The 23,559-nt window shown below is 45.2% G+C and overlaps 1 protein-coding gene across 4 annotated transcripts in view; it reads right to left on the minus strand.

Annotated features, from left to right (window-relative positions):
• The window catches only part of LOC145241496 (calcyphosin-2-like), a 145,804-nt gene that overhangs the window by 54,886 nt on the left and 67,359 nt on the right, over positions 1-23,559 (minus strand). For all 4 annotated transcript variants that reach the window (XM_080104512.1, XM_080104514.1, XM_080104513.1 and 1 more), the window contains one exon: positions 8,580-8,726. In XM_080104512.1, coding sequence (XP_079960638.1) covers positions 8,580-8,726 — 147 coding nt within the window. The remainder of the gene's footprint in view (positions 1-8,579; positions 8,727-23,559) is intronic.

Genomic DNA, 23,559 nt, shown 5'->3' on the forward strand with positions numbered 1-23,559 from the left:
TTCTCAGCTCAGCATCCTACAAGAATTTTGATAAAACAAAAGAAAAGAAAAGAAAGAGAAGAAAAAAAAAAAAATATATATATATATATATATATATATATATATATATATATATATATATTCAAGTCATCTTTTAGTGCTTCTGGATCTCAGCGTTGGGAAGGTTCAGCACGCACGATTGATCTCTCTTGAGTCAGCACCATGAATCTGCATTCTCCTCCGGAATTATAGGCGGGTTGGACCAGAGTTTCTCTTGCTATCCACACAACCAGTCTCGAGATGCTTGTCGCCTCATTTCCCCATCACATTCGTTCTTTTTACACACGATATGATCGCAGGAAACAACACATACCATCATCACCAGCAGCATGCATATCATTCATAGTACGCTTACTCCCCCCCTATTCTCGTACACCACACCTATGAATGAACACAGGACCTTTGAGGGACGGAGGCATCACCATTGGGGTCAGGTCACCCCCGGCCGGATCAAAAACCGAGAGCCACCCAACAATCATTACAATGGCACATGGCCCGTTCCACTGTCAGCCCTTTTACTGTTCTTAACACTCCCCCCAAATTAATTAATGCTAAAATGCATAATGTTTAACGGCCTTGCAAGCCGTAGGGTCAGTTAATGCCCCGATATCTCGCAAGAAATTCTGTTCTTGACTAATGTTTTCAGGTGCGAACACCATGCGCACAATTTACTCACAATGAAAAGTCCATCTAAAAACAAATATGAATCACTTTCGAGCTAAATTTGGGTGCAGTACAATTAGTTTATTACCTCTGCTCAGTGATACTGATAATTATTTTCAATTAATCCCACTCAATTAGCGGCTTCTTGACACTTATTTCTCAATTAAGAAATCCTTCCTGACTGAGGTAAAATTCTATTTTCTTCTCAAAAGTTAATTTAATCGCTGAAATTAATGCCCTCAATTATTCTCAACTGAATTCAACTAAAATCTGTTGAATTTCATGAGAAATTTTTCCAGACCGAGGAAAAAAATAAAAATAATAATTTTCCCTAAAAAACTATTCAATTCTCAAAATTAATATCTCTACAAAACCTGTTAAAATAATATTCGCATCATTTTTTTTTTTTCAGTTTTTCTTTCAATTAAATTTAATCACCGGAATTCTCCCTTCACAATTTATATGTAATTTAATCAAAATCATTATCATCAGAGCCAACTCGTTCTTGATTTTTGTTCAATTATTATTACATATATCTATTTTTTTTTTTAAATTAGATTGACTCGTCACAACTTAATATTCATAATTTCACAATTAGGAATGATTGTTCCATACTCTATAAAAAAAACGAAGTCGATTCAACTCATATTCCAAATAAGATGTCAACAGTTCTCTCCCCTTTTCCATCAATTTTATCACCCTATATCCATGAGCGAGCAGCATTTCGCCTCATTGGGTTATTATCCAAGTTAATTTAGGGGTCAAAAGTTTCCCTCTCGTTCTCTCTCTCTCTCTCTCTGGCCGTGGCTCCCCTCAGCCTGTCCTTTAGGGGCATTTCCCTTGGAAGCAGTGCCCCGCTGGTCCCCTCCGTTCGCTGCGACAGCCGTTCTTTTAATAAGGATAGGGAATTTGATCCTCCTCCTTCCAAGAACCGTCGGTATCTTCCGGGGCTTCACTGTCCGCATTCAACACCTCCCCTGGGTCATCTCCAATGCCGACGCTTTCTGTGGTTCTCGGATCGGAAATCGGCTCAGACTGGCACCGACTTCCTACCGCCTGGGGTTCCTGAGAGACTGGTGTCGCCGCCTTATTACCCCGGTTTCTAAGCGTCCTAATAACATCTACGTTGAGCTGAACGGACATCGCCTCTTCATCGGAGGTTTCTGTTTCCTGGGGTGCAATTAAGGTAGCCTTACGTGGGTGTCTCCCCGATTTTTGAGGAACGAGTTTTATATCACATTCCAATTTTGCCAGCTGAAGGTCATTGGCATGTACTCTTTTTATCTTTCCAGCAACCTGGTCCTAGATTATAAAGGAAAGAGGACCGGTCTGCTCTACTATTCGGTAGTAAGGAGTTCAAGGTTTATCTAGCTTCCCTTCTCGAGCTTGCACGTTGTAGTAAATGGGATCTCCCACCTTGAACTCCACCTCCCTTCTATCTTTATTCACTCAAGCGTTCCATTTCTTTTGTGCTCGTTTAATACGGTCTCTGGCCCGACGGACAAATCTATTATCTTGCTGTTCCAACAATAACTCGTGATGTTCCTCCCCCCCAATACTTCCTACACGGCTTCAAGAGATTATCAATCAGGAAAATCACATCCCTCCCAAACACCAACTCAAATAGTGAAAATTCCGAGGTTTCATTCATCGTGAACCTCACTGCTGCTAAGGCTTGTGTGAGGAACCGATCCCATTCCACTGGATTATCAGTGACAAGTTTACTCAGGATATCCACCAGTGTCTTGTAAAATCGCCCGACCTTGGAGTTACTCTGGAGGTGGTAAGGGGAGGCCAACACATGTACCTCCTTCATAATCTTATTCACATTCTCTGCGCCATTGTCGGTGACTAATTGCTCTGGGGACCCATACCTCGGATAGATCTTCCCCAGGATTATACCGGCCACTGACTGGGCAGTCTTATCTGGCACCACGTAAGCCTCTGGCCAGTTAGTGAGCCAGTCCACTATGCTCACAATATATTGATTACCACGCTCTGTCAGAGGGTAGAGTCCAGAGATGTCCAGACTCACTTTCTGGAAAGGATACTGCGGAACATTTGTTTCTGACAGTGGAACAAGCGGTTGATATCTACTGCGAGTCTGATATTTTACACATCTGTTCACCCATTCCACAACATCCCTGCCAATAATAGTTTCTAAATATTAACTGATAAGTTTTTTTGATCCCTAAGTGTCCTGCCCTCTCAGGATTTCTCTCTGGAGTTGGGATGGTACTACCATTTTTAATCCCATTTCTCTGTCCCGACCAGCAATATAATACAGCTGGTCATGGTAGAGGGTGTATTTTTGGGTTCGACCTTCCACCACCCGGGCTCTTAGCCCCGCTAATTCTTTAACTTTTTGACCTGCCTCGATCATTTCGACCCAATGTTCAACTTCGATTACATCTGTTTAACTCCAGTCATATCTTTCCTTTACAGTGTGGGAATTAATCGCTCCTACCTGGAAAGCCCTGTTATCCACCGCCAGTTCCAATCAGATGACTTCGGATTCCAGCGCAGCTGGAATCCGGGACAGAAGATCTTGCAAATATTCGATTCGGCACTGATAGACGAACAACTTGAGTGACCACTACTGGATCTTCTTGTTCATCCAATCTGCCTCAAATAGATATTTCAATGGTTTGTGATCAGTTTTCACCACAAATTCAGTCCCACTCAGATAATAGTTTAGCTTTTGTACCACGTATACAATCGCAAATGCATCCTTCTCAATCACTGGCCACCTCTGTTGGGTTTCGGATAGCTTATGCAACAGGAAATATATGGGAATTTCCTCTGGTATGCCAGGCATGGGGCCTTCCTTCTCAGGACATGGTTGGGTCAATACTGCCCCTATACATGTGACACTCGTGTCCGTATACAGAACCATAAGCTTACTTAGGTCTGGATACACCAGCAACGGTATAGCAGTCAGCTGCTCTTTCAGGGCGTCAAAAGCCCTCTGACATTCCGGGGTCCATTTATAATGGGCATGCTTTTTCGTTAACGCTATTATGGGAATGGCCAATCGACTAAACGCAGGTTTAAATCGGCAATAATAGCATTCCAATGAACCCTCACACTTGTCGCACGATCTTCGGCTCGGTAGAGACCTAATGACTTCCACCTTGTCTATGCTCGGTCTTATTCCAGCCTCATTAATCACAAATCCCAAATACTTGGTTTCTTTCTTAAGAAACTGACACTTGAGCAATTTTATTTTCAGTTGATGTTGCCGCAACCTCTCAATTACTTCTGTCAAATACCTGAAAGTGCTCCTCAAGCGTTCGTGAGAAGATTAGAATATCATCCAAGTATGCCACCGCAAACCCCTCCAACCCCGTAAAACTATCGACATCAATTGTGAGAAGACCCCTGGTGCATTACAGAGGCAAAACGGCAAAACTCTGGAGTTAAATACTCCCGCATGACATGCAGAAGCCGCTTTCTCTTGATCAGTTTTTCCATACCTACCAACATAATAGATGTACTGAGACTAAAGCTGCTTTCTGGACTGCCAGCAACCACTGTAAAAGAGTAATAAAACATGCAAGAGAGCTATATGCTCAGTCTGTTAAATCCAAAGTAGCTGAGCAGTGGTTTGGTTCCCGCCAATTCTGGCAAATAGTAAACGGGATCTTGAACAGAAGCGTATGTTCTATCATCAATGGACCTGAGGTCATCTCGTCAGCATCAGACAAGGCCAGACTATTTGCCAAGAACTTTGCAGCTAATTCTACCCTATGCGACAATGGCCATCAACTCCCTGTATTTCCTCCTATAACAGACAACACGCTATGCAACATACAAAATCTGTGCGTGATGTCACCAAGCTAATCAAGAACCTTGATTCCAGTAAAGCAACTGGCCCTGACGGCATTCCAGTTATAGTGCTGAAAAAGCTCCAACCAGAACTTGCCCCTATACTTACAAAACAGTTTAAGAGTTGCCTTAAGGAGAAGTGCTTTCCAACACTCTGGAAAACCTCATCAGTATGCCCTGTATTTAAGAATTCAGGTGAAAAGTCATCTCCCTCTCAGTACAAACCAATAAGTCTCCTGTGCGTCATGAGTAAATTGTTGGAATCCATATTAAATAAAGAAGTAGTCAACCACCTCAATAAAAACAACCTTCTTAGTGACATGCAATATGGTTTCCGCTCTGCAAGATCTACAGCAGATGTGCTAACGGTTATATCACATAGGATTAGTGAATCTCTTGACAAAGGTTTCTTTTCCAGGGCAATTGCTCTTGACATATCAAAGGCCTTTGATAAGGTATGGCATAAGGGCCTACTTCACAAGATTTCCAGCTATGGTATAACTGGAAATGTTTTCTCAATCATTAAATCATTTCTCTCTGATAGGTTCATAAGAGTAGTGGTTGATGGGCAGAAATCAGAGGCCCACAGTATTAATGCTGGAGTCCCCCAGGGGTCCATTCTGGGCCCAACTCTCTTCCTGATCTACATCAATGATCTCCCAAAACGCATACTTAAATGATTTGTTGACATCTATGCTGATGACAACCATCTATGGCAACACATCATTGGCCGTAAATGACAAAGTTCTCTCTAATTCTCTCTCCTCTGATCTTGAGCGCGTGGTACAATGGGGGAAGAGGTGGCTGGTCACTTTTAATGCATCCAAAACCAAGCTTCTATCTTTACATCATCAACACTCTGATCCCCATCTGGCATCAATTGAAATGGATGGCTCTCGTCTTGGGGAGGCTCCATGTTTTGACAAGCTTCTGGGTTTGACCTTTACTCCTGATCTGTAATGGAACACGTACATCAAATCTGTTGCCAGGGACACTGGGAAAATGGTGGGATCCTTCTACCGCTTCAGACGATATCTCACTACTGATGCAATTCTCTATCTGTATAAAAGCCAAGTACATCCAAGGATGGAGTACTGCTGCCACATCTGGGCAGGAGCTGCTAAAAATAGCCTATCCTGCCTTGACAGAGTACAAAATAGACTTCGTGGTTTGGTGGGGGATGCCCTTTTCTCTTCCCTGCAGCCTCTCTCCCACAGAAGAGACATTCCGAGCCTGTCTTTGTTTTATCGTTATTTTCATGCCAAGTGCTCGTCTGAGCTCCAATCTCTCGTCCCCCTCGCCAATCTTTCACAAGAAACACCCGTCTGGCTGAAACTACTGTTAATAATTTTCCCCACTCTTTATCTGTGCCTAAATCCAAACGTAGATTCCATGATCAGAGCTTCTTTCTCAGAAGTGCACGATTGTGGAACTCTCTTCCGTTCGCCTGTTTCCCACCTGACTACAACTTGGATGTCTACAAATCCAACAGAAACAAATTCCTGACAAACCGCACCCTTAAGTAAGACACTCTATCAAATCTCCGATACTAATGATTACTACAATCTTATTGATTACTGTACATGCAATAACCCTTATCCCTTAGTGGCCTCCGGGCCTTGATAACTGGTGACCCCATGTAAAAAAAAAAAAAAAAATCCTCCCCATCAAGGGCTACTTGCCAGTAACCCAATTTTAAGTCTAGGGTGGTAAAACATCTTGCTCTACCCAACAAAGCCAGTATGTCGTCTATTAGGGGCAGAGGCACCACTAAGGGTTTGGTAAATCTGTGTCCGCTGTCCTTCTTCTCCACGATCACCACGGGGAAACTCCACGGTGAGGTGGAGTGTTCAATTATTCCTGCCTCCAACATCTCAGACACCGCCTCCTCTACAATTTTTCTTTTATGAATCGGGGTTCGGTAGGGTTTCAATCTTACAGGGGGGGGTCTCCTGTATCAATCCTCATCGTTACTGTGTTTGTACATCCCAACTCCCGATTGCTAGAAGTCATAATATCTCGTGCTCAGGTCAGCAACTGACCTCTAACCTCATCGGAAACTATGGCTCATGATTGTCAGCTGGGAGAGCTTCACAATGTTCTTTGCATCTCTGTGTTAATTTCTGCTGAAAAGCAAAAGCAAAGCTTGCATGCACGCTGAGAAAGAAGATCGACACTCAGGGTTCGAGCTACGAAAAGTTAATTTAACAAAAGTTACAGATTTTTTTACATATGGACATCATTCAGTTCACCAAAACATTTTACGTCTCAAAAATCTATTCTTCGTCCACTGGATGGCGGTCATGATGTAGAGGGGGGGGGCGGACAGTTTTTGTGAGCTTATTTCTTTCTGAAAAATCAGCCTCAATCTGCTCCCAACCATCTGGGCACTTGTTTAATTATTCAGGGACGGGGTGGGTAAGGCAATTTGCCAGACCAACACATCAAGAGGGGAAACCTCAACCATTTTGCATGTGTGCAATTCAGCAAACCGTCTGCAATTCTGAAAATCTGAGATCAAAAATGAAACCCTTTTCACACGACCTCCACGAGTCAAAACCTGTCATTCAGAAAGCCAGCATAGGTCTCCACATTATTCTGACATTTCCGGTCCCTTCATTTGCAAACAATAAAATTATGTTTTTCCCAAGTACAAGTACATCAGGTCACCTGCCACTGTCCGGGATTCATTTACTTTCAACAGACAATCTCAGCATACTTACCCGGCCCCCCTCAGGTGTTTGGGGGAGGGGTCTCAACCTCCCCAATGGGAAGCAACATCGCTCCCTCAAGACGGTGATGTCACATTATATCCAACAAGATATGATTAACAAACTCTAAACATGATGGTCGATGCAACTAAGATTGCATGCCATGAGCAGCAGCTTAACGTCCACCGCTTCATCATCGTGGTAGGTGTGATGGCAACATGATAATGTCAGAACTACTTGACTAAAAGATCTCTAATGAAAATCCAGGATCCAATGTCTTCTGCCTCTCATCTATGGCAAGCAAAGCCATGTCGAGCATCAAATTGCAAATCCATGGAGGATAACAACGTTGCTTTTTTTCAAGGTAAAACCTTCTCCGACTTCATCTAAAATCACTGAGCAAAATCCGATACTTTTGCATAAAAAATAGTTACAGTCAAAGTTTTCTTTCTAAAATTCAAATAAAAATTATTTTTATCATAATTTTTAATTGTAAATTTTTTTGCTGGATATATAAATTATTTCGCTGAATATATAAATTTTTTTGCTGAATATATAAATTATTTTGCTGAATATATAATTGTTTTGCTGAATATATAAATTATTTTGCTGAATATATATGTTTTTTGCTGAATATATAGATTATTTTGCTGAATATGTCATTTTTTTGCTGAATATATAATTTTTTTGCTGAATATATAAATTATTTTGCTGAATATATAAATTATTTTGCTGAATATATAAATTATTTTACTGAATATATAATTTTTTTGCTGAATATATAAATTATTTTGCTGAATATCTAAATTTGCTAATTTGCTGTATACTATTATTTGATACATATAGTTGTCACAATGTTAATGCTCAAACAGCCTGAATTATCTCCTCTTTGGAGAAATTATTTTCCAGGCCAGAGTTATTCTTATCCTCATCATTATAGAGACTCTCATGCAAACACATGGTTAAGAAATAAGACCAGAATTCTTCCTCATTTGTTTTGGCCACACCTTTCACATTTTTGCAGTGTGTTTAGCATATACATTCTTTACTTCCTTATGAATCTTGTAATATTATGATGTATTTACTTGTATGTTTAATCTATGTATACATGTCTTCATAATGGTCTTTATAGGTTGTTGTAGGCAAACTATTAATAAATGATAAGTATTTGTTCACACCAGTATTTTTACCACGTTTTATTTTCTACATGCATACGTATGTAATACATGGCAATTCTTAACAACACCCAACATGCACAACAAATTCATTTAAATTCTTGACCCACATGTTGCTGTTCTTGATGAAATCGAATATCAAAGTCAAAAATAGAATACTTACCACATCGAGTTTCCTCTCAGTAAAAGAAGGAAATAATGACTTCAGTTGAGTAAAACTCTGTTCCAATATGGTGTCGTCTTCATCTTTGTTCACTTTTTTGCTGTTTTTCTCTTCTTGTGGATTTGTTATAGCATCTTTCTTTGGATTCTGTTCAAATCGAAGCGAATAGACAGCATCAATAATCAAAACAAAAAAACAATAAATAAAAAAACAATAAAGTCATTAAAACAATAAAAAACAATCTCATTGGAACAAGATCAATCAATTTTTTTTTTAGTACTGAATGGTTGTAAGAGAAGACAAGAGAAATAGATAACAAAGAGAGAGATGGGTTAGTTGTTTAATTAATTACAATTTATGCTAATTATAAGGTGTGTGTGTGGGGGGGGGTTTATTTAACTAATGAGCAGATCATTGTATATTTTGGATGTATATTCTTAGCAACACGGTGAGTAATATTAGCACATTATTTTTTTTTTTGTGTGTGTACATTTTAAGGCTGCATTTATAGTGTTTTTTGTGTACATTTTAAGGCTGCATTTATAGAAAGATTTTATTTATGAATTTTGGAATATATGTTCTGGGCAACTTGATAAGTAACATGCATGTATTACTTTTTGTTTTTTGCAAACTTTACTATTTAAGGGGTGTGACCATTCAAACTCAAAATCACTCTCAAAATCATTTTTTAAAAATTCAGATACAAAATTTTCTATTGCCCTAAATTAAATTTTGATTAAATATTTTTAAAAGGAATATTGAGTACAACCAGGTGAGTAACATTGTTTAGTATTTTTGTAAATTTACGATTTGGGAGAGTGCCACTGAAACCATATTGTACTCCTTAAGGAAAGAAAAACACATTTAAACTTAAAGCTAATGCTATATGCATTGCTTATGCCCATCCATAGATGGGCATTTTGCTAGTAATATATATATATATATATATATATATATATATATATATATATATATATATATATAAGGCAAAATGTGTGTGATCATTTTATGTATGTTTCGCAGAGGCTTTCCAGGTGGTTATTATCACTTAGAAGTGTTTATATACCTATCTAGGATTTGGAAACGAGTGTCGGGTCTAGATTTATTTACATCGACTTTTATAAAAATCGCGCTATTTCTCTGTCGCCTGTTTGTCCTGCTTTTTAGTATAAATAAAGTGAAACTAAATTCAAACGGTCCGTGTTCTCGGCTTTCTTTTGGCCAAGATCAAACTGTAGTAGGATTAGACTCCAACCAGAGTACCTCAACAAAAGGAGAACCAATGTGACCGTGCTGAATGTCCCGGTCTTCATGGGCGCCCGGCAGGTCGGGGCAATACTAAGCCAGTACGGAGACGTGGAATCCGTCACGCCAGTCCGCGGTCAACGGAATGTGATGACCGGAGACCATAAGGTCAAGATGGTCCTGGACAAAGCTGAATTCTACAAAATCCCTACGATGATGAAATTCGACGAGTGGACGATGACCATCATTGCGGAGGGCAGGAGGCCCCAATGTTGGCACTGCCAAAAACAAGGGGACATGGCTAAGGAATGCCCTAAAAGACAGCCCCTTCCAAATCACAAGGGATGGCCTCTACCAAAGAACCAACCCAAACCCTGGCTGCAGGCCCATCAACAACTTCCACTACAGCTGAACTGGGACAAGCAGCAGAGGCTGGTTGGTCGACAGTCACCAAGAAGGGCAGACGCCCCAAAGCCATGCCCAAGCAAACAGTAACCCAAGACCAGCCAGAGCACACTCCAATGAACATCCTGGCACCCTCTTCCTCGAACAAGAGGAAACTTCAAGACTCGGAGGAAGAGAACGCGTCGGAAGAAGAGACAGCAGCATCAGCAGTGGCGGTAACAATAGACGCTGTAGAGACGGCAGAGAAGAAGACGAAGAGGAGAAAGAGTAGGAAGGCAAAAGGAAGCACCCCCACCTCTAAAGACAAGGTTTCATATGCCGAGGCTGATCTCCCTTCAACCCCAACCCCCAAACAGCCAGAGCAACAACCCCCCCTACATCCACAAACCCCCAAGAACTCTAGCACGCAACCCATCCCCAGAAAGATCAAATAACGCCCCCAAAAAAGAAACACCCCTACACCCGACACACCAACCCCCACTTCCTCCACCCCCATTACTCCTCCTCCCACCACCAACCCCAATCACAACAGTCCATACGGAGCGGACATAAAGACCCTCCATCCTTCCAGGAGGAAGGATATGTGAAACGGGCCGTCTGCCAACTATACCTGAGCACAAAAGCCAGCAGAAGGTCCGCTACAACCAATTTAAGGACTTTATATACGTCGGGGCGATAATGTCACCAACCCAACCAAGTTCCAAAACGCTCCCTTGTTGACCACATTTGTTAGGGTCAACAAGGATTCCAGGACAGAGGCTCTCTGGGTCATGATAGATGCCGCGAAAGATGCAATCCCAGGCCAGCAGCTGGTGGACACGGAGCATCCTTCGCTGAACAATTTATTTTTCAAATGTGAGGGCAGAGTCCATCCACCCCCTCCTTTTACAAGGCACTCAAATTAACCTTTCCCCTGGACGTGGGAGGTGTGGCCAAGAATGGATCACCCTCAGCTGACTTATTGACCGGAAGCTTTGGACAAGCCTGCCACGTCCTCACCCCGAGGATTTCAGGCCCGTGTGTGACACTGAATAATGTAGGTGACCATCGCTTTAAACTTGGCTACTTATAATGTGAGGGGCCTCAGATGTCGAAGCAAGGCTGTGCGCGTGCTGAGAGATCTGGTGTCCCTCGAGGTAGATATTGCCGCTATACAGGAGACCCACTTTATGTGTGATGGGATTGTCAGGTCCTGGTGAGCGACTACGATGTTTACTCAACATATGGCAATAGCTATAGCCGTGGAATCTCCTTGCTAGTAAATCGCACCCTATCAGCATCGGTGAATGTTGTTCATGCAGACAGGGACGGGCGGGCGATTGTCGTCGATGTTGCCATTAATAGCAGTCTGTTTTGGATAGTCGCAGTTTATGCGCCTAATTCCACTGTGAAGAGGGCTTCCTTCTTTCGACGGGTGGATGGCTTTATAGATAATCCGGAGAGAGTAGTTTTAATGGGTGATTGGAATGCCATCCTTGATCCCAAGATAGATAAAGTCGGGGGGTCAGTGTGGTGTGACAGCAGTCTGTCTGACCTGATGGCTTCGTGCGACCTGGTCGATAGATTTCGCCTGGATCACCCGGGGCGGGAGATGTGAGCATGGCATCCTAATGCGCCTTCCCATCCAAGTACTTACTTAGATCAGAAGTTAGTTAGAAGAGGCGATGTAGATTTCCTATCTTGCCCCACATTCCACTTTTTAGGACACTCAGACCACAAACAGTTATGGCCCGTCTGAACTTGAGCTCTAGGCCTAAATTGGCCGGATACTGGAAGTTCAAAAGCACCTTGTTGGAGCTGGAGGACTACCGGTTGAAGGTTACAGAGATAATCCAACGGGCATTAGTGGGGGTGGTTACTGGGAGTAAGTGATGGGTTAGTCTCAAGGCTAAGATTAGACGCTTCTCAGTCCAGTACAGCTAACGCCTCATGCTAGATAAGGCCAAGAAGCGTATAGAGAATAGGCTGACCTGGGTGGTGGTGTGAGGGAACCCCCTAGAGATAGTGGTGGTGGGAGGGGACCCCCTAGAGATAGCACTAGCTAAACAAGCCCTCAACTGCTTGGCTAACAAGCGGTACGAGGGCCAGATAGTTAGGGCTAGGCTAATGAAAGTCTCGAACGAGGCTATTAATGTAGATGCTGTTGAGCATAAGGCTGTTCTAAGGCATGGCTCGGACAAGTACATGCGAAAAGTAAACGACCTGGAAGGGCACATTCTCGTGTCGACGCGGGAGATTTGCGAGGGGTTTTGAGAGCATCTATCGGAGTGCTTCACACAACTACCCAGACTCAGAGTTGAAGAGTTTGGCAGCTATTTAGCCGACTCGCCCCACCTCATGGCGGCTCGAGCGGCTAGCTGTGATGGTCTTGTCGCGGAACATGAAATCATTACTGCGTTGAAGCAGGTCAGCTGCAACAAGTCCCTGGGGCTACCCTACGAATTCTACTTGAGGCTGTCGCCCATGTTGGTCCCTATTCTGAAGGATATGTTCAACCATTGGTTTGTTCAGAGCTCCATCCCTGGGCAGGTGACCAAGGGAGTGATCACATTGCTGAGGAAAGTTCAACGGCATAGTGGGGAAGAAGATTTAGATGATTTCAGGCCCTTGACTCTGCTAAACACAGAGTTAAAAATTTCGGCTAAGGTTCTTGCGAATCGGTTGCAGGTTAGTAATTGTCTGTATTTTTGAGATGAGGTGTTTTCATTAATTGAGATTGTCGGACTGACTTCCTCATCTTGGTTGTTATTGTCACAACGTTTCGGCCGTTTTGCCTTCCGGCCTTTGTCAGGTGTTTTGTATCGAACTGGGGAACCGTTTGTTAGGAGTCTTGAACCCAACCCTTTATTATTATTACGGGGGTACCGTGTTCGGACTCCAGCTTGGGACATAGTTGCTGATTCTCTGTTTTTGAGTGTTACTTTTTCACTGCCTTCGTTCAGGATTGAACCTAGCACCTTTGGGTAACTGTAAACTATGATACAACGTCTAGGACTACTCGGCGAAATATCACAATTCTTAGTTGGTTTTTGTTAATCTTAAACCTATGTTGTTATTCAAGGTTTTCTCTCTCTATCAGAGGTGTCCAAATTGCATTCAGCTCTATGCTTGGTTTGCTCAGTAGGTTGTTATGTCCGAGCATGTGAGCTGTTTCTTTAAGTTTTCTCACTTTCCAGTGGGTCTCTCTGTTTATTATTTTTACTTCATCCCATGGGGGCGATGGTCCCCCCTCTCCATCCAGACATGGTCGGCTATACCTGATTTTTCCGTCTCCCCTTTAGTTATCGCTTTTCGGTGTTCTTCCACCCTTACTTTAAGGGGGCGGCATGTTTCACCCTTGTAAAACTTTCTGCACCTGCATGGGATGGAGTATGTTCTCCTCCATGCGGGGCTTCACTCGTACCAGGTGTCGTCTGAGTGTTGACTCGCTCTTGAATACCGTCCTAATGTTGTAGGGGGCACATATTCTCTGAATCTTTTCGGAGATGCCTCGTATGTATGGTAGGCAGACTGTTGGAGGATTTTGGGTTTCATTCTCCTCTCTTATACTATTAACACGTCTGGTGGATAGTATGCTATCGGGGTAGTTGTTACGATGGAGGGTATTCTTCAACCTGACCATTTCTTGGTGATATGTAATGGTGTCGCTACTTATTATCTCTGCTCGATGTTGTAAGCAGCGTGCGATTCCATGTTTGATACTGTATGGGTGATGGGAGTTGAAGTTTAGGTATTGTCCAGTGAAGGTAGGCTTGCGATATACGGATCTCTTAAACCCATGCTCTGTGCGTGATATGAGTATATCAAGGAAGGCCAGTTGGTTATCTTTTTCTTTCTCCATTGTGAACTGTATCGATGGTCTTATTGAGTTCACATGGTCTAGGAGAGCCTGGATGTCTTCCTGATGGGGCCAGAGTATGAAGGTGTCATCAACATATCAGCCACATGGTGGGCTTTAAGGGAGCTGAACCTAAGGCCATGTCTTCGAAGTATTCCATATATATGTTCGCCATCACTGGTGATAATGGTGAGCCCATAGCTAGCCCCTCCTCTTGTCGATATAGGTCAGTACCCATTCTGAAGTAGGTTGTTTCTATGCAGAATGTCAGCATTTCCATTAAGTTTGGCAATGGTACACATGTGCGCTCTTCTATGGAGAGGTCCGCAGCTAGTTTGTCTTGAATTAATGCTAGTGCCTCACTAGTTGGGACTTTAGTGAACAGGCTAACCACATCTAGGCTTACCATTTGGTTTGTACTGACGGGTGCTCCCTTGATCAGTTCCGTGAAGTGGGCAGAATTCTTTACATGTGTTGCTGACTTGCCTGCTAATGGGTTTATTATATCCACAAGGTACCTGCTCAGTGGGTGGCATGCTGAGCCTTGGCAGCTCACTATGGGTCTGAGTGGAATACCGTCTTTGTGTATCTTGGGGAGACCTTAGATATGTGGTAGCTTACTGTAATGCTGGACCAGCTGTCTATATCTCATCGGAGCGATGTGTTCCTTGTTTTTGGTAAGGATTTGTAACAGCTTTCTTTCGGTTTTCAAAGTTGGGTCCTTCTTTATTTTACCGTAGCTACCATCTGCGATTAGGCCTGCCATTTTTTCAGTACTCCAACATGTCCATCACCACAGTAGCATTGCCTTTGTCTGCTGGCAGAATTATTACACTGCTGTCACTCTGTAGGGTTCTTATAGCCAGCCTATCTTCCCGAGAGATGTTTGATTTAGGAGGCTTAGCTTTCTCAAGTACTTGTCTCACTTTCCATCTTATTTCATCACCTTGGGTTGATGGGATTCTCAAGGCTATATCTTCCATGTGTGTTATGATATCTAAGAATGGAACGTGTTTAGTTGTTGTTGCGAAGTTGAGACCTTTATTTAGTACTGCTTCCTCTGAGTGACTCAGTTGGCGGCTGCTGAGGTTGATGACCGCTTTCACAGGTGAGCGGTGTTTTGATGTTACATTCCTCTGGTCTTTGAGCTTTGTGAGCTTCTTGATTTAGCATTCTTTGACCTTCTCATATTCTTGTCTGTACGAATTATCCAAATCTGATTGGATTCTCACCCTGTCTTCCTCTTGAGTCACTTTGACAAGGAACGATGTTAAGGTGTTGGAGATCTCGTTCCTTAGTTTTTGTTTATTCCAGCGGGTGTGTTGGATTCTTTCTCGAACGAAGGCATGCCCTGCCCTTTCCGCGACTCTACGTGCCTATCTGGAATCCACTGTTGTTTGTAATGTCAACCCTGCTGGTATGAGTTTTAAGTCTCTACATCTGTACAGGAAGGTTAGATGGTTAGCGAGTCTTGCCAGTTTCATATGACGCTTTTCTAGGTGTCGCCATTCAATTCTAATGTCGGGTCCGTACCGATTGGATAGTAATTGTCTGTATTTTTGAGATGAGGTGTTTTCATTGATTGAGATTGTTGGACTGACTTCCTCATCTTGGTTGCAGGTTGTCATCACTGACTTGATCGAACCAGACCAGAGCTATGCTCTGAAGGAGAGATCGATTCAGGACAATCTTCATCTGATATGCACGACCATAGAGGGGACATAGGATGATGCTGAGGCCGCGTTGATCAGTTTGGATCAGTCCAAGGCTTTCAATAGGGTGGACCATCAGTACCTGGGATCTGTGCTGGAGGCTGCCAGATTTAATTCGGACTTCCGCAAGTGGATCTCTGTACTGTATGACAGGCCGACGGTAGCGGAGCAGATCAACGGTAAGCTGTCGGAATCTCTCAGTTGGTTCGACAGGGTTTTCCGCTGTCACCTCTCTTGTACGTCCTGGCGTTGGAACCCCGCCTTCGCAAGTCAAGGAACAAGGCGACTACACCAGTCCTGCGCGGGATAGTTCTCTCTGGAGGCACACGAGCCAGGGTTTCCGCATTCGCCGATGACGTCACCGTGTTCCTGCCTTGCCCCACGGACATTCAAGTGGTCACCAAGGTGCTCGCTTGATACAAAGAAGTTACGGGGGCCGTCTTCAATCACAGTAAGTCGGTGCATCTGCGCTTGGGTGCCTGGACTGGAGTAAATTCACTTCCGGGCATCTTCAGTTGGACCGACGGCCCGGTCTGGATCCTCAGTGTGTGGGTGTGTGGTTCGGACCAGGTCTCCAGCTGAAGAAAAACTGGTCGAATCTTCTGTCAAGACTTGGGTTTGAAGGAAATTGTTCTTGAAGGGTCAGGCAGAGGCGTGTATTACATACGCCTTTCTGCTCATCCTTTACCGTCTATCTGTACTTCCCCTCCCTGCAAAACGATGAACCAGCTCACAGGAGCACCTCGACACACTCTTGTGGAACGAGGGTAAGCATTATGTTTGCAGATCCGAGCGAGGGAGGCTTGGGACTGCCCGATCTCCTGTGTCACAAGCATGCAGAGAGGTTGGCCATCTTGAGCCGTTCGTTGTACATAGACGTTCCATGGGTCACAGCGGTTGCAAGCTCGTTTTCCAATCTCACACCCAACCCCTCGGTCTCCGCCGAGATTCGACCGAGGGGGGAACAAACATTCTACGCCGAATGCTGGTCCGCACTTAGAGTGTTGCCGGGGACCAGTGTCCTTGAACAGTCTAGGAACAGGCTTTATTGGGAGCTAGTGGGGCGTAACACAAAGGAACCGCTAGTGAAATGGACGGGTTTGTCGTTAGAGGAGGTCCACTCCCAGTGGAGTTGGGTGCCAGGACAGGACTTTCTTACAAACTCGGAATTTTCCCTTACCTGGCGACTTGTCCGGAACGCACTGCCCCTCCTTGAGGAACTCAACCTATACAATGAAGAAACCCAGGTCTACTGCCTGCGCTGCGACGAGGACATGAGGGAAACAGCCGGACATGACTTTTTCCGCTGCAGCAGGCTCTAGACCCTCCTAGGGTATGTCAACGCGCTGGCTTGAACTCGATGAGTCATATTTTGTGGAGAACATTAATCCGCCGCTGCCTAGGGAGAAAAGAATAGTTTTTCTAGTGATACTAGCAGTAGCGAGGATGGTCATATGGATCACACGCCTCAAGCGAGTCCACAAAGGGATATCTGTTCCGGATCGGGATCTGATCGTCTACTCTAAAATCTGCTTAAAGTAAAGATCAGATGCGACTGGAAGAGGTTACCTCGAGTGGCCTTTGACAAGAGGTGGGTGCATGATGCTAGCTTGTGCATCTGACGAAGCGCCAAGTTTGAATTCGTGTTACTACCATAAGCATGGCACGCACGGTACTGGGTCCTATGGAGCTCATTCTGCTAGGTTATACAAATAAAAAGTAAAGAAACTTTTGACTGCTGGTACAAATGAGATCCTGTCCCCCGATTGTTTTGGGGTTTTTTTTGGCACTAGAGAACCTTCCGAGGCTACCCTACTGTCCTCCCCCCCCCTATCTTTTTGTTTTATCACCTCCTGGTCAACCTTTACTTCCCCCCTTTTTGTTTTTTGACAATCTATTTATTTTTCCTCCCTACACCCGATAAGAATTCTTCCCAATCTCCACTAGGGATCTTCCCGCTTGTTTTCGGTGTCCCAGAAAAACAGTAGGTGATCTAACTTTGTAGATTAGCTCAGGGAGGAACCTTACTAACAATGCACTAGTCAATTTTATTTTTGTATATTTTTTCTAGATTCCCCACTCTCCAACACGAACTGTTTTTCTTCCAAATTCAAGAACTTTTTATTTTCCAATGAATTGAACTGTTCACACACACACACACACACACACACACACACACACACACATTTTAATAAAAAAATTTTTTTAAATTTGCACACACACACATACAGAAATTGTATATATATCCTTTCTTGCAAAAACGATGGGGTTTTCATTAGTTAGTTTAGAGTCCATAGAGCGAATGACGTATTGTGGTAAATGTTGCCAGTCAAGAGTAAAGTCGCCGAGACTCCAATTTTTACCTTAGTTACAAAGACCGTACAACACTCCCCTCCCCAGATCTTATAGGGCCTTGTGCCTAAATTTGTTTTGTCTTTTGGAGATTTAATTTTTAAAATTTTTTAATTGTAATTTTTTTTTTAAACCGGCAACGACCACCCACTTGACCAATCTTTGGTCAAGTTTAAGGGTTTTTCTTGTTTGGCCTCAAAGGACCACTCACCCCATTTTTGGGGTGAGTGGTCCTTAAGGCATTGTTTTGTTTTTTGTTATTGTTTCTACTAATTGTTACTTGTTTTTCTATTTTTTTCAGATAGTCCAGTATCTGGACCCAGCTTAAGCAGCCAGTAGGGCTAAGGGATACTGACATGCCTTTTTAAGCGAAGGTCCCCTTAGTTCCAAATCGGCAGGTTGGGAAAGGGCACTGGAACACCACCTGGGGGGGGGCAGGCCTCTGCCTCTTCACCATGGGGGACGCCCCTGGTATAGCATATGAGAAGGGTCCGGGGGGATGCTGTCCCGAAAGGCACATCCAATTCGAGAAGGGTTCCGGGGTCGCCACCCCCAATTCGGTCAGTTCGGTTCCGGGGGTCGCCGCCCCCAGTTCGGTCAGTGCAGTTGGTCCAGGTACATGTGCAACAGCGACCAGTAGCGTTAAGGGCACCCCACGAGTGATCAACACCCCAGTGCAGTCTCGGGTGTAGCGGTGGTGGAGGTGGAGCCAGCAACGATGCCGGCAGAGGAGACCAAGAAGCCTTGGGTAACTTCAGAGACAGTGGTGGCCACTTCTAGAAAACAGGTAGTAGAGGCCTGGAAGAAGTATGTGCTGGAGACCCCTGGAGGAGAAGTACAGAACGGAAAAGAAAGAGAAAAGGCGGCCGGTGAAGCGCTGGTGGGTCCTGGATGAGGACACAGCAACGGCCACTCAAACACAGTCGGAAAGGAACAACCCCCAGAAGCCTACAGCGAAGAGGCTTAGAAAGACTAAATCAATGGAGGTGATAGTAGTAGATGGGTGCTCTCCGAGGATAGGAAGGGTAAAGGAAACAGCACTATTGCCAGTCAGTACAGAAGAATGGCCAGCCCTCTCGAAGGACGATTCCCCAATACTGGCTGCACAGAGACAAGTCGGCACAGCATCAACATGGAGCGGCTTGCAGAGGGAAGGAGCAGCAGTAGCAGGAGCGTCGGGTTTGAAGAAGAAGAAGACCCCACAATACTACAGGGACCTGTACGAAAATAAATACCAGCAATATGTGGCGGAAACCGAAATGAAGGTGGTCCGGGGATCCTAGAAACATTGCAAGAATGAACAGTTTCCCTTGTGACATTTGAGGTGAAAGAAAAAGGACTGACTGGAATCCCCAAGGATAAAATGATCGAGATCCTTGAGGAATTAAAGATTCCCACCCAATATATGGTCCGGCGTTTCCACGCCATGTGAGATCTCCTTTTGCCGACGAAAGAGGAGGCAGTAAGGATTGCAAAAGAGGACCTCACGTGGAAGAATTTCCGCTTAAGACCGGAGTATATGTCCAAACGACGTGCTCTCGTAACGGTTGTAGAAGTTGTTTTGTGTCAGAGGACCAGCTGGGAGCTACAATGACCCAGTTTGGTGAAGTGAAGAAAGTGGATTTCAAGATCGAAATGAGGGTCACCAGGTAAGAGTTCGACCATATCCCCTCCCAGTTGACATGTGAGGGCTGGCACATGCTAGTCATTGTGGAAGGTCAGAGACTGCACTGCTGGCACTGCTAGAAACCAGGGCATGTGTCCCGTTTCTGCCTCAAGAGAAAGGCAGCAGAGGCAGAAAAGGAAGAGGTGGTTGTGAGGCCAGCAGAGGAGGAGGACAAAAGGAAGGAGGCAGAGAAGAGCAAAGCCGGCACCTGGAGCAAGCTGGTCTCTAAAAAGACCAAGAAACCAGCAGAAGAGGCAGCTCCTCAAACAGCACCAAGAGGAGCAGCGGTGTCGGCTAAGCGAAAGCTGAGAACGAGTTCCTCTCAGTCTGAGGACAAGGAAGGAGGTGATAAGAGGACAAAAGAGGTAAAAAGAGAAAGAAAAGAAAAAGACCAAGATATTGAGCATCCACCACAGGTCCCCCAGGAGGATGCCCAGTCCACCCCTCCCCTATTCAATACTCCAGAGGAGCAGAGCGAAGCTCCTATCACAGTTATGGAGACGACACCATCAGAGAAGACAGAGATGAAACAGGACCAACAAGAAGCGGCCCCCAGAATGGAGAAAACCAGAACATTTCCTTTCTGGTTGGGGGAACGCCTCTGTGAAGTAAGAGTAGAGGAGACGACCAGTGACCTTAACGGACACCAGAAAAACACATAAAAGCCCTCACAAGCCTCTCAAAGGTGGACGAGAAGGAGGTCGCTGATCCTTGGAATTCCTCAGATGCTCTTCAATTAATCACATTTGTGCGTCCAAATAGGGGAGAGAGAGCAAAGGCCCTGTGGTGGATGCTGGAAGCTGGAAAGACGGCATTTAGCGGACTGAGGATCGTGGACGGGGAGCAGCCATAGCTAGGGAAGATAGCTAAGCGCTGCGAAGAGAGGGTCCCCATTTATGTTCATCCTTACTTTTATAGGGCATTAAAGATTACGTTCCCCTTGGACGTGGGGGGTCTGGCTTGAGACGGACGGCTTACGCCCGACCTGCTCAAGGGCAGTCTCGGCCAGGCCTTTGACGTACTTAACCCCAAGGACTTCAGACTCTTAGTCAACGAATACTACTAGTTAGGGACACATGGTATGGGCTTGAACCTAGCTAGTTTGAATGCGAGGAGCATGAGATCTCGAAGCAAGGCTGCATTGCAGGAGACCTACTTTGTTGGGGCAAGGGACTGCGATGTGCTGGTAAGCGATTTTGACATTTACTCAGCATATGGCAGCCTCCTGAGCTGGGGGGTTTCTGTACTAGTGAGTCGCACCCTGTCTGCGACAGTTACCATTGTCCACGCGGACGCTCATGGAAGGCTGGTTGTGGTCAATGTTGCCGTTAAAAGTGGCGCGTTCCGGATCGTGGCAGTTTATGCACCTAACATCCGCAGCGAGACGGTTTCCTTTTTTTGGCGGGTGGAGGTGTTTCTCTCCTCGGGTCCGGAGCAGATAGTTTTAATGGGGGACTGGAATGCCGTCCTGGACCCCAATATAGATAAGGTCGGGGAGTTAGGGGGTCAGCAGTGTGATAGCAGCCTGTCTGACCTGATGGCCTCATGCGATCTGGTCTACAGGTTCCGTCTGGATCACCTCGGGAGGGAGATGTGGACGTGGCATACTAGTTCGGCCGTCTGTCCAAGCACATACTTGGACAGAATGTTAATTAGAAGGGGTGACATAGATTTCCTATCTTGTCCCACGTTCCACTGGCTAGGTCATTCGGACCACAAACTCATTTTGGCCCATCTGAAATTAGGTAATAGGCCTAGGTTGGCTGGCTACTGGAAGTTGAACGTCTCCTTGTTGGGGTCGAATGACTTCCGGGAGCAGCTGACGTCACTAATTCAGAGTTAGTGGGGGTGGTTACCGGGAGTAGCTGGTGGGTTAAGCTTAAGGCTACCATTAGGCTCTTTTGTAGCCAACGCCTCGTATTAACTAGGGCGTGGACCAAAAGGCAGCTAGATGATAGACTGACCCGGGCGGTGGCAGGGGGGGGATTCCCTAGGACTAGCTCTAGTTTAAGGGGCACCTGAATCGCTTGGCTAGCAATATGCAGGTCAGGTAGTTAGAACTAGGCTAAAAAGAGCCTCCAACGAAGCCGTGAATGTTGACGCTGCTGAGCGTAAGGCTGCCCTAAGATGGGTACATTCGGCAGGAGAAAAACATGGTAGGGCGCTCTCTCGTATCGGCATGGGAGATCTGCAATAGGTCTCGGCAACATTTGGAGGAACGCTTCGCCCAACTATCCAGATTCCACGGCCAGGAGTTTGGCAGCTATTTAGCTCCAGGCTCAATGGTTTGCCCTACAAACTGTTCTTGAAGCTGTCGCCCATGATTGTGCCCCTTCTGATGGGCGTGTTTAACCACTGGTTTGCCCAGGGCTCGATCCCAAGGCAGGTTATCAAAGGAGTGGTCACGTTTCTGAAGAAGGGAGATCAGCATGGAGGGAGGAATCTAGATGATTACAGACCCATAACTCTGCTTAACGCAGATTTCAAGATTTTGTCCCGCGTTCTTGTGAACCGACTGCAGGTTGTTATTGGTGACTTGGTCAAGCCGGATCAGAACTACGCTGTAAAGGGTCGATCGATTCAGAACAATTTGCACTTAGTTCGCACAATCATAGAAGGTGTAGAAGCTGACATGGAAGCCGCGCTGATCAATTTAGATCAGTCCAAGGCATTTGATAGGGTGGACCATGGGTTCTTGAGATCTGTTGTGGAAACCGCCGGACTTCCGCAAGTGGGTCTCTACTCTGTATCGTGATCCTGCAGTAGCGGTGCAAGTAAATGGTAGGTTGTCGGAGTCCTTTGGGGTTTCCCGGTTGGTGCGGCAGGGTTGCTTGCTGTCACCTCTGTTATATGTCCTGGCATTGGAGCCCTTCCTTCGCAAATTAAGGGACGAGGCGGTGAGACCAGTCCTGCACAGCATAGCTCTATCTGGCGGCAAATTTGCCAGGGTGTCTGCATACACTGATGATGTCACCGTGTTTGCTGCAAGGCATATCGATGTTAAAGCTGTGATAGAGGCAATCGCTGAGTACGAAGTTGTCATAGGGGCCGTGATCAATCGCAGCAAGTCTGTTGGGCTGCGGTTGGGCGCCTGGACCGGGGTAAACTCGCTTCCCGGGTGCGTTCGGCTGGACTGATGGCCCGATTAAAATCCTCGGAGTGTGGTTCGGGCTTGGACTCCAGCTGGACAAGAATTGGTCGGGGGTACAGACGAAGGTCGAGTCGTCAGTAGGGACTTGGATTCGGAGGAGTTTGTCCTTAAAGGGTCGCATGGAGGCATGTGCTACGTACGTGTTTCCTTTGATCCTTTACCGTCTATCTGTGCTTCCCCTGCCTGTGGATTGCTGTAAGGCTTTAGAGCGCCTCCTTTTCAAACTTCTTTGGATTGGAGGAAAGCCGTATGTCCACAGACAGGTTTGTACGCAGAAACGTAGCGAGGGAGGCTTAGGAATGCCTGACTTACAAAGCCATAAGCACAGTGAAAGATTGGCGTTCCTGAGTCGGACACTGATGGAGGAAACGTACTGGGTACCAGTCGTGGAGCAAGCTTTTCCACGACTCATATCCAACCCCACCGCAGAAGGTCACAGAAGACCGGTGGGGGAATGGCGTTTCCTGACCGAATGCCGAGCCGCCCTTATGGCATTGCCGGGGTCCAGTGACCTTGCACGGCCTAGGAGGAGGCTATATGAGATGTTAGTGGTGGTTAACGTGAAAGATCCGCTGGTGGAGTGGCTGCATCTGTCGAGGGGGGAATTTCTC

This window comes from Euprymna scolopes, chromosome 20, assembly GCF_053919585.1.
Source record: "Euprymna scolopes isolate OS-2025 chromosome 20, ASM5391958v1, whole genome shotgun sequence".
Classification (NCBI taxonomy): Eukaryota; Metazoa; Mollusca; class Cephalopoda; order Sepiida; family Sepiolidae; genus Euprymna; species Euprymna scolopes.